General features: G+C 48.6%; 1 protein-coding gene across 4 annotated transcripts in view; it reads left to right on the forward strand.

Annotated features, from left to right (window-relative positions):
* Npc1 (NPC intracellular cholesterol transporter 1) overlaps window positions 1–11,697 on the forward strand; it is a 57,410-nt gene that overhangs the window by 42,384 nt on the left and 3,329 nt on the right. For all 4 annotated transcript variants that reach the window (XM_087193994.1, XM_004853153.4, XM_021265148.2 and 1 more), the window contains exons 12-24: window positions 610–799; window positions 1,243–1,425; window positions 1,948–2,062; window positions 3,529–3,656; window positions 3,758–3,898; window positions 5,526–5,615; window positions 5,979–6,169; window positions 6,488–6,603; window positions 7,245–7,374; window positions 8,654–8,854; window positions 9,452–9,683; window positions 10,581–10,694; window positions 11,342–11,504. In XM_087193994.1, coding sequence (XP_087050120.1) covers window positions 610–799; window positions 1,243–1,425; window positions 1,948–2,062; window positions 3,529–3,656; window positions 3,758–3,898; window positions 5,526–5,615; window positions 5,979–6,169; window positions 6,488–6,603; window positions 7,245–7,374; window positions 8,654–8,854; window positions 9,452–9,683; window positions 10,581–10,694; window positions 11,342–11,504 — 1,994 coding nt within the window. The remainder of the gene's footprint in view (window positions 1–609; window positions 800–1,242; window positions 1,426–1,947; window positions 2,063–3,528; window positions 3,657–3,757; window positions 3,899–5,525; window positions 5,616–5,978; window positions 6,170–6,487; window positions 6,604–7,244; window positions 7,375–8,653; window positions 8,855–9,451; window positions 9,684–10,580; window positions 10,695–11,341; window positions 11,505–11,697) is intronic.

An 11,697-nucleotide genomic window follows, 5' to 3' on the forward strand; every position in this document is an offset into this window, starting at 1 on the left:
AATGATGAATGTCATTATATCATATACCTAAAATGTATCAATAAAATTAATTTTAAAAAGAAAAAAAGTTCATAAGTCATGGGTCTACTGTAGTAAATTTTGTTTTTGGAATATTTGGACTATTCTGGGTCCTACAGTTGCATATGAACTTTGGAGGCAGCTTATCGGTTTCTATAGATGTTTATTGAATCTGTAGATCCACTTTTAAGTTTTTGTACCATCAGTGTTTATTTCATTAAACTATACTTCATTTAGACATCATTTTTCAGAAAACATAAAGAGCTGAACACAAACCAGTTTTTAAAACTTGTTTGAAATCTGTTTTAAATGATAGCACATTTTAAGGACTGGCGATGTAGCTCACTGGTGGAATACTTGTGTAGGCCCCGAGTTCAGTTCCCCAGCACCAGTGTATGTAGAGCATTCAGCCTGACTGGAACTCTGGCTGTCCTCTGAAAGTGTCGTGCCCTCCCACTCTGGCATAGAGGACGCTCATGCAGGGCAAAGGGTAGGGAAGCATGATCTTTGCACCATAAAAGCGGGGAAGAAACCCGTTACGGCCTGTCCCTACGTTTGAACTAAAAACATAATGCTCCACTTACTCTTTAGGTTTATTAACTTTGTGAGCAACTACAAGAATCCCAACCTGACCATTGCTTTCTCTGCTGAACGGAGTGTTGAAGATGAGCTGAACCGAGAAAGCGACAGTGATGTCTTCACCATTGCGATCAGCTATGGAGTCATGTTTCTGTACATCTCCCTAGCCTTGGGCCACATCAGAGGCTGCTGCAGGTTTCTGGTAAGTGTGTGAGGGGTGTGGCATGGGGAGGGGTGGCAGTGCACAGGAAGGGTGACATCATATTTTGCCCCTACTTATTCTTAATTCACTATATCCAAAATCGCCTTGAATACATTGTTCCTTTTGATGGACACAGGTGCACACTGCAAGTTAATTCAGTGTAACACTTGTTTCCTGCATGTTTTCTTCTGTTACAATTTTTTGATTTCTCTTACACTTAAATTTTCTTTCACTTCATCTAGTTTTTTCCCTAATTTGTCCAGTCCGTCACCCTAAGAATGTGAGCTTACAAAATATGTTGCTAGGGAAGATCTAGAAATCTTTTCATGTCTTGTCTTAAACTGAGAACTTGTACTTTTATTTAACTCTATACTCTTGTAAAGAAATAAAAATGAGGACAAAAGGAACTCTAACCAGTAATTTCTGTCTTTATTGCCTTGCAGATAGACTCTAAAATCTCCCTTGGCATTGCGGGGATCCTGATTGTGCTGAGCTCAGTGGCCTGCTCCCTGGGCATCTTCAGCTACATTGGGATCCCGTTGACCCTCATAGTTATTGAAGTCATCCCATTCCTGGTGCTGGCTGTTGGGGTGGACAACATTTTCATCCTGGTGCAGACCTACCAGGTATATTCCCATCTCCTTACGGAGCTTGGCATCTGTCCTGGCATGGGAGTCTCTAAGTGGCTATTCAGCTCTACATTCCTGAGCGCCGACTATGAGGAGGCTTGGCATCCTTTGCTCCATGGCTCATTGGTGATCTTGATTTGTCCAGGACATTTTGGGACTAAGAATTTCAACCCTGTCTTTGGTTGGTAGATTAGATATAGCAGCTGAGACTAACATGCTTTGGGACAACTGGTATTAGAGTGATTCTCAGCACAGTGGAGAGGGATGAGCGACTGGATTTGTTCTAAGGTGCCACTAAAAAGGTACAAGGGGAACACAGCACACTGATGTACAAAGTGGTCTCAGTCTATAGTCCTGAAGCAGCTGCGTGAGTGGAGACTGGGTGATGTGGAGAGGGTCGTTTAGTGCCCCAGCTAATCCACTGCTAATCTGTTCTTTAAGTATTAGTACAGGCAGCAACAGGATGACATGATTATGGAGAAATTGTAATATTGCATATTAATTTTCTTTTATTTAAAGAGAGATGAACGTCTTCAAGGAGAAACCCTGGATCAGCAACTGGGCAGGGTTCTAGGAGAAGTGGCTCCTAGTATGTTCCTGTCATCCTTCTGCGAGACTACAGTATTTTTCTTAGGTAATTTTGCTTTACATTGGACCTGTGCTGTAGTTTGTTGAGCCTGGGGAAAGGAGCTGGGAGTCCAAATTTGCCCCTCTGTGAGCTTCATTCTGTACTTGGGAAGTATCACTGAGTAGGTCATAAGAAAGATGGGTGGCAGAACCTTGGGTATCATTTTACAGGCATCATCTTTCTCATGATAAGTTTTGGAACAGTGTTGACGCGTGGTTCAGGATGACAGAGGCCCAGAGCTCCTCTGCCCAGGGCACTTTCGGTGCCCACAGCAGGTGTTGGTATTTGAAAATGGCATCCTTGCATGGCTGCAGAATCCACAACATTACATGGCAGTTCCTGCTCCACAGGGATTGGAAGCTCTGCCCTTGTGTTTGGAACTGGTCTCCCTCCACTTACACGCAGCTCCCTAGGGAAGCAGCCTCATTAGTGAGCAAGGTTCTTGCCTCATAGCTCAGTACAGGGAGCCAGACTAGAATGAACACAACTCAGCACTTCTGCATTTCTTTCTTATGGTGACATCACCAGGTAGACTCACCAGCAGGCTGCCTCCCCCACCTCTGCTGTGGAGAAAGATAACAGCCATTCATCCTCAAGAGGAGGCTGGCTTAGAATCCTTCCGTCAGAGAAGACAGTCTGGGTCACAGACCACAGTGCCTGCATGGCCACCGGGTCACCTCTTGCAGGGCCATTGTACTATCACCGTAGGGAGTGATCCTTCAACACACACACACTGTCAGCATCTTAGTCGCGTTTCCTCAAAGCAGGGTGCTTTTGAAACCTGTGGCCCTTATTGTTCCTTTTTGTGGACACAGGTGCATTCTTTTTACTCTTGTTATAAGAAAACCAGTGCAAGCTTGATGATCACAGCAGCTGAGACCCTGCCAAGATTGCCAATCCAGGTGTGCATGTTGCATCTAAAGTGGCAGTGATGTGAAGCCAGCCCAGGGTTGCAGGGCCTGATAACTTTTTCAAAGCTGTGAATTCAGATTTTTGTGCAAATTCTATCTATTGCTACATACTGACTAGTTATTTTAAAATATTTTTTGATCCTAAAATGGATCACTATAGTGTGGAGCAGGTAGGCTCCATGTGGCTGTGAGTTTGCAATGTCTGAGTCTCATCCTGGTACCTTTGACTCTGAACCCCCTCATGTGATTGTAAATAAACGGGGAGATAGAGTGTGGATTCAATAGCAGCTGGGAAGCAGTCCCTCCCTTAGAGTGAAGCGTAGAAGGCACTGTTGGACATGACCTGTAGTCACTGTCCGTACATCTCACTATGTGTGAATCGGCATGTGAGTCTGTTGAGCACAACAGAATTGAGTTGAACCATGTCTGGATAGCAGGATGGGGTAAACTGAGCTCCAGACTCCGTTCCTGTCCCCATTCCATCGTGACAGCCCCGCAGACATGGCAGCAAACTCTGCTCGGGCTCCGTGGAGTGATGCGGCCCCATGTCCCTCCCTGTAGGAGGACTGTCGTTGATGCCAGCCGTGCACACCTTCTCGCTGTTTGCGGGGATGGCGGTCCTCATCGACTTCCTCCTTCAGATTTCCTGTTTCATGAGTCTCTTGGGCATGGACATTAAGCGTCAGGAGGTAAGTTGTTAAATGGGTCAGAGCCCATTTGATAGGAGTCTAGACTCTCCGTGGAGCAGCCAGATAGTGTTTTCTGTGACCTCTGGTCTCTGTTCCTTCAGAAAAACCGGCTGGACATCCTGTGCTGTGTCAGAGGTGCTGACGATGGGAGAAGCATCCAGGCCTCCAAAGGCTGCCTGTTCCGCTTCTTTAAGAACTCCTATTCCCCACTTCTGCTGAAAGACTGGATGCGGCCACTTGTGGTATGAACTCATCTGGGGCTTTCTCTTCTCCCTCAGATGTGTCCCCTGCCTTGTGAGAACTCACACAGTGGGGAGGGAGTGTGGCAGCTGTTAGTTTATGTGCCAAATATGTGAAAGCAAACATGTACAAACAGTACAATTTGTTTTTAACAGGACCTTAACAGTCAATATTTGCAAGGGTTTTTGAATTTTTATTTTGAAATCCTTATAAATTCACAGGTAGCACAGAGGGGCTCAGGCTCCCCGGACCTGGCCTCCCCCGAGGTACATCTTACGTAACAGTACAGAATCACAGCTGAGTTTGGTGCTGGGGGCTGAACACAGGGCCTTGTCCATGTTAGACCATGTTCTGCCAGAGCTACAGCCTGGGCCACAGAGCCGGGAGCATGCTGTCGGGGCAGTGCAGGATGTGGCTCCATGATCTTCTCACAGGAGAGTCCCACAGCCTCCTCTGAGGTCGGGACGCGGAGCTGTCCCCTCACCACCACATCCCGAGTCCCCACGAGCCAGCCACAGCTATTTCCGGTTTATATACCACATAGAGCCAGCAGCGCACTTAGCACTTCTCTGCTGACAGAGTATCAATGAGTTTGTAATCACAGTGAAAGGCATTTTTACACTTAATATTAGTTGGATGCTGTGCTCCAACCGGGGTTACCCCTGGATTTTCCCGCTTGGTCCACACAAGGAGCTGATGCCGTACATCTCCTCATTTTTCCAGTCTACTAATGAGGAAATAGAAGGTATGAGAGAGTAAGCGATCTGCCCAACGTCGCTCAGCTCCTCAGTGGCAGAGCCAAGATTTGAGCTCAGGAACTTAAACTTTGGCTACTGTGACTTCAACCACTGCCCCCTACTCCCTGTTCTGGTGCCACGTTACTTAAACTTGCTTTTCAGTTCCGAGGGGCAAAGGGTGAAGCTCAATGGTGCAGCACGTACCTAGCCTGCTCAAGGCACTGGGTTTGATCCCTCGCACTGCAAAAAAAGTGGGGAGAGAGTTCTGCTTTTTGTGTGTTTAAGATTTTATTTCTATAGGAAGAAAAGGGGCAAAGGGGAAGGAAGTGGGAGGGCTAGGGGAAAGGACAGAAGGGAATGGGATTAATATGAGAAAATGGATAAATAGGAACAAAATCTTTGTAAATAGGGAAGACTGGAGGGGTTGAAGGGAGGGCTGGGCAAGGGTGAAAAATAAGAACCAAGAGAGATTATGTAAAGGTGCAAATTTCCAATGATGAATGTCATTATATTGTATACCTGAAATGTACCAGTGATTAGAATGAATAATCGATAATGCAAAATAGGAAGAAAAGGTCCAAAGGGGTAGGGGTAGTGGGAGGGGCAGGGGAAAGGAAAGAAGGGAAAGGAAAAATGGTGAGAAATGGAAAAAATGGAAATAAAGTCTTTGTAAATAGGGAAGGGTGGAGGGCGTGAAGGGAGGGCTAGGAATGGGGAAAAAATAAGAACCAAGATGCATCATGTAAAGGTACAATTCCCAATGAGAAATGTAATTGTGTTGTGTACCTACAATGTACCAATAAAAGAATTTAATAAAAAAAAAAAAGATTTTATTTCTAATCTTAAACTCACTATTACACTAAGCAATCTTACTATTCACTTTTCCTTCCAGATAGCCGTGTTTGTGGGTGTTCTCTCATTCAGTATCGCAGTCCTGAACAAAGTAGAAATTGGATTGGACCAGTCTCTTTCAATGCCAGATGTAAGATGCTTGTTTTTTTTACTTTACCTTGTTCGGGCCCAGATGAGTACTTTCCAAAGCATGTACATGGGTGTGGTGCTGCAGGCACGTGGGCACAGTTTCTCCAGCGACAGCCTGCCGTAGTGCGCTGCCAGCATGGGCCACCCTTTGGGCACAGGCACAGAATGGGAGCCACCGGTCTTGGGAGGTTACTTCGGAGGTGCCCTTCTATGAGACAACCAGAAGGAGCACCCTGGGGCCCTGGAAGAGAATCACAAAGGCACCCTGGAGGCGACTGTGCCCTCCTGATACTCCACGGTCATCATGTCCTCAGTCGCTGTCACGTTCACCCATTGTTCTCCTGTCCTCTGCTCTTTCTTTCAGGACTCCTACGTCACAGATTATTTCAGATCCCTTGGTCAGTACCTGCATGCTGGGCCGCCTGTGTACTTTGTCCTGGAAGAGGGGCACGACTACACTTCCCTGCACGGGCAGAACATGGTGTGTGGTGGCATGGGCTGCGATAACGACTCACTGGTGCAGCAGATTTTCAACGCAGCCCAGCTGGACAACTAGTCAGTATTCCCCAGCCCCGGTCCCCTTGTCACCAGAGTCATCTCGTGCCTGAAGTCTCTCACTTGAAAATGAACTTTCTTGGAAAAATTGTTTTTATTCAAAATATTCTTTAAATCTAGCTTTACCTGAGCAAAATCTTTGAAAGGAGTAATATACTACCAGATACTTTGAAGGGTTTTTCCACTGAGTGGTAATGTAGTTTTTCTTTGGTAGCAGTATAAAGTGTAGGAAGGGAAGTTAAGTTTCAAGGGAAATTACTGAAGCTAAAGACTTTCTCTTTGTGGAGGAAACTTACTTTTTCCTTTCCTGTTCTCTAGCACCCGGATTGGCTTTCCCCCCTCGTCCTGGATTGACGATTATTTTGACTGGGTGAAGCCACAGTCCTCCTGCTGTAGAGTCTACAACGCCACTGACCAGTTCTGCAACGCTTCAGGTACTTCTGCTCCTTTCCAGGTCTTTGCTTTTTCTGAAAACTTTTAGCAGTATCACTTCACAATCATTGGCATTTTGCCTCCATTTATGCCTACTTATGTGTCGAGGCTGGGTTTCATCACCTTTGTTAATATCCCCTTCCTCACTCACTCTGACGCTTGTCACACTCCTGTCTCACAGTGTCTGTGGGGCTGCTGGTCAAACAAGGTCCCACCAGGGGACTGCTTCCCAGGTAGGGATTCTCATCCCCTCCCTGCCATGCCAATACCTCCTGGCGTGGTATCTGGCTTAGCTTCTCAGAGACGTGCTTCCTTTGTGTGTCATTGTTGCCCTACAGTTTTGTAAAAGTGTTGAGCTTGTGCTGGAATTTTCTTAACAAAAGCATGGAAGCCCTGGGCTCTCGTGATACCAGTGGAAGACATCATCAAAGCAGAAAACCTACTTTGGGGAAGGAAATGTGTGGTCTGCCTCCACAGAAACTGTTTTTATGTGCTAAATTTATTAACTATGAAAGTCACGTGATGCTGAGGGGTTTTACATAGGGGGAAAGATTCAGGAAGATAATCTCTCTTATTTTAAAATTTTTTTTAAAATCTGGAAGCCACACACCTAACCATTGGCCCCCTGTTCTCTTTCTGCCAGTGGTTGACCCTGCTTGCATCCGCTGCAGGCCTCTGACTCCGGAGGGCAAACAGAGGCCTCAGGGTGGAGACTTCATGAGATTCCTACCCATGTTCCTTTCTGATAACCCTAACCCCAAGTGTGGTAAAGGGTGAGTGCCATTGCGCCGGGCCATATAAGCACCCACTCAGCTGTAGTTGCAGCAGGAAACCTAGAGCCAACTGGGTCAGGCAGTTTGGTGGGGCCTCTTCTCTCCCCTCTCCCATCCCAAGCTGGCTGTCCAAGTGGAAAAACTTAAGATACCTTATAAGAACACTCTTAGTTTTTTGCTTTTTTGGTACCGGGGATCGAACTTCAGGACCTTGCACTTGCAAGGCAGGCGGTGGAACCACTGAGCTAAATCCCTGGCCCCAGAACACTTAGTTTTTGATGGAATTCACCCTAGCTTGGCTGCTGGTCATCGCTCCCCTTCACATCCCTGAGCCTTGCACTCAGCTACATCCCCTGCTCTTGTCTTAATTTTATATTTCAAGAGAGTCTCACCAAGTCCCCCAGGCTGGGCTGCACTTGTGATCCTCCTTCATCAGCCTCCCAGAGTGCTGGAATTACAGACGTGCATCACCACGTCCAGCAGCCGTGGTTTCTTGGTGCTGCTCTCCAGTTCCTGAACCATGTGTCTGAATGGATGTGGGCTCTATGCACATTGTGTGGGAGGCAGAGGACACATGGGTGTGGCAGGTATGAGAGAATGCCTCGATTCTGTGTGCCCTGCCAGGCCCTCGCCAGCCTGGCCACAGGAGCTCCCAGCTGTCTCAGGCCCCGGGCAGCCAGGCGCCCCCAGAAGCAGAATGTCTGCTCTAGGAACAGGAAAGCCAACCGGAGGTCTTGGGTCGATCTGGGAGCTTTTGCCAGTGGAAGTGAGTGTGTGTGTGTGTGTGTGTGTGTGTGTGTGTGTGTGTGTGTGTGTGAGAGAGAGAGAGAGAGAGAGAGAGAGAGGGGTGAATTCTGCTGCACCTATTTCTCGTAAGCATCCTCAGTGGCCAAGTCATCGCAGTCAGTCATATGTGTCATGTCTGTTTTGAGACCTACACTGTCTTGGGGGCACCTGGCCTTCCTCTGTAGCTCGCGCGGCCTGCCTCACAGTTGTGAAGGCTCACATGGCCAGTCACCAGCAGGGCCCAGCTGGAGCCCCAGCCCCTACCCTTCCCTGCTTCCTGCTACAAACGGCACCAAGTAACTCCATATCAGGACATATTTGATTACAAGCAGAACCAGACAGACACCAGCAGCCGCGCACCATGCAGCGGTAAAGAGAAGCCAGTGTGGGCGAGAACAGGGTGAGGCCTCCCAGGTCCCTGTCCCTTATCAGGCTCCGTCCTGAGCCCTGAGCCGGCTCAGGGTACTTGGCTTAGCCAGTGGCTCTTCCTCAGGGGACATGCTGCCTACGGCTCTGCTGTGAAGCTCCTCGGCAACAGCACCAGCGTCGGCGCCACGTACTTCATGAGCTACCACACAGTGCTCCGGACCTCAGCAGACTACACCGATGCTCTGAGGAAAGCCCGGCTTGTGGCCAGCAACATCACCAAAACCTTGAGTGCCAAAGGCAGCAGCTACCACGTGTTCCCGTACAGGTGAGGGTGCATCGGTGTCTCCCTCCTGGCCGCCCTGGGGAAGCCAGTCCTCAGTGTTGGTCCCCACATCAAGGGCTTGCTGAGCATCGCCAAGTGGGAGAGCTGCGGACACGGAACTTGCTCTGTGCTGCTTCCTGCCTGGAACAGACCCACTGCGAGCTGGCGTGGAAGGAGGTGCAAAGCTGGGCTCCCCAGGGAGGCCTTGCCAGCCGGAACTCTTAGCTGGCAACATCCGGACACCCCTGACTGTCAATTGGGACAACCTGCTCTTCTGTGCAAGAGACGGTCATGGTGTGTGTCCTAATTCTTGGGAAGAGCCAGTTAACTGGGGACAGTGCCCTGAGGTAGTTTCCCATCAGGTCTGGGCTTTTTCTCTTCTTTCCAGCGTACTGGGGGACCCAGATTGTAAATGCCCCTAAGCACAGAGTGGCTCACAAACAAAACTCTATTAAGTACACATCTTGGGTCGCTGTGACTGCTCCTTGGTGTCAGCGGCCGTCCCAGAGCCACTGGGTTTCTCTCAGGACGCCTCTCGGGCCCTCAGCCCTGCAGCAGTGGCGAGTGGGAGCACTCACGGACTCTTTCTCCTCCCCGCAGCGTGTTCTACGTCTTCTACGAGCAGTACCTGACCATCGTCAGTGACACCATCTTTAACCTCAGCGTGTCCCTGGGATCCATATTTCTGGTCACCACGGTGGTCCTGGGCTGCGAGCTGTGGTCTGCCATCGTCATGTGTGTCACCATCGCCATGATCCTGGTCGACATGTTTGGCGTCATGTGGCTGTGGGGTATCAGTCTGAACGCAGTTTCTTTGGTCAACTTGGTAATGGTGAGTCTGGGTGGCTCCTGCGTCATGTGAATCATGCCTTGGATTCCTCATTAACCCTCAGATGGGGAAAATACCAAGTGTGGGGGAAACACCGCATCGTGCCGAGGTGGGGGGAACATTTGGAGTCAGGCAAGGTGTGGAGGGTACAGAGGAGACCCTGGGAGCAGAAGCACGCACTTTTTTCTCCTTACTCTTACCTTTTTCTCTAATCCCTTTGCTTGCAGCTATAGCAAGTAGCCTGGTTCGTGGTGGGTATCTTAGTAGAAGCGCGATTTCGTGGGCTAGCTTGGGGATTCTGCTTTTATTATTCTGGGGGTGTTTTGGCTTTTTTGAGACAGGGCTTCCCTGTGTAGTTCAGGCTGTCCTTGAACTCACTCTGTAGCCCAGGCTGGCCTCAAACTCATGGCACCCCTCCTGCCTCAGCCTCCCAAGTGGTGGGATTACAGGCATGTGCCACCACGCCTGGCTCATTTATTGTTCTGAATGGACTGTAAAAGCATGTAGCCCAGAGACAGCAAGATGTTCATATTTTACTTAGAAAACTGTCCTTCTCTCTTGGGTCCCCCCACCCCCATGCAGTTGCCAGGTGCTTTTTAATAGTCTTGAGGACATGCGCATCAGAGGTGTCAGTGGAAGGTAGAGGCAGTAGGCCTGTGCTTTCCACAGGAATGCACTCTGCCTGGGGTATAGTGGCAGAGCCCAGGAAAGGATGACTGGCTTGCCCCCAAAGTGAGATAAGCCAGGGCCTGAGGGTTCCAAAGTTCCCGCTGCAATCTGTGGGTGAGGTGGGGGCTTTGTTATGTAAGTCACAGGGTTCTTAAGGGTTCCCTGGTCACCGCCTCTCAGAGGGGATCCCCTGGAAAAGAGCCGTCCTCTCACAGCAGCGCTTTGTTCCAGAGCTGCGGCATTTCCGTGGAGTTCTGCAGCCACATAACCAGAGCGTTCAGCGTGAGCTGCAGGCGGAGTCGCGTGGACCGCGCAGAAGAGGCGCTGGCCCACATGGGCAGCTCTGTGAGTATCCTCAGAAGGGCAATGCAAGGTGCAGCCCAGTGACCGTGTTGTCGCCCAGGGGAGGAAACCCTAAAATACAGTGAGGGAAATAGAACTGGGCTCCTCTGCACAGAAGGCAGCGCCCATGGGTAGTAAGCTTTCGGGCAGTTCACCAAACAGCACAGCTGCGTCTTGTACAGACCTGCAGTTCTCCCAGACTACACGCGTTTGCGATTTCCAAGCAGCAGACCTGAGAAGGTGGACTGGGCCGAGCTGGAAGCCGGCACAGCCTGGGGCCGCTGCGCCCAGAGCCCAGCAAGCAGCCTGTAGCTGTCATGGGTCAGCCCATCTCCACCTGTTGTTGGCTGTGGACTAACGGGTACAGTTCAACAGCAAAAACTAAAGTTTCCCTTATAACCATTTAGATACTGAAAAGTTTCCATCTGACTCTAACAATTATCTCAGTTTAGGCGGAAAAGACACGGTCTACACAGCTCTACCCCTAAAATACTCTCATTCTTCCCTCCAGGCTCATTCAACAATTTTAGGTACAGCTTATCTTGTAACTCTGAGAGTTGTGGCCATTACTCCAGATCTTGAACTAAAACACCTTGTTCCATTTGAATAGGTTGATAAAAGTAGTTTCTAACCACTGTCCTCTGTTCTAGGTATTCAGTGGAATCACACTTACAAAATTTGGAGGGATTATGGTGTTGGCTTTTGCCAAATCTCAGATTTTCCAGATATTTTACTTCAGGATGTATTTAGCTATGGTCTTACTAGGAGCCGCTCACGGACTAATATTTCTCCCTGTCCTCCTCAGTTACATAGGTAAGAGTTCTTATTTTTAACAGGTCACATGGGGTAAAGCAAGTTACTAAAAGTAATTGTTATCTTAAAGCATCCTTTCATGATAGTACTTGAACTTGTACTAATAGTCATCTAATAAATAGTACACAGTAACAATTCTCTGTTTAAGAGAACAGAAAGTCCTATCAGGAGCTTCATGAATGTCCAAACTATT

This window comes from Heterocephalus glaber, unplaced genomic scaffold, assembly GCF_053883595.1.
Source record: "Heterocephalus glaber isolate CG9 unplaced genomic scaffold, H.glaber_assembly_v1.0 deba00000331, whole genome shotgun sequence".
NCBI classification, from domain to species: domain Eukaryota; kingdom Metazoa; phylum Chordata; class Mammalia; order Rodentia; family Bathyergidae; genus Heterocephalus; species Heterocephalus glaber.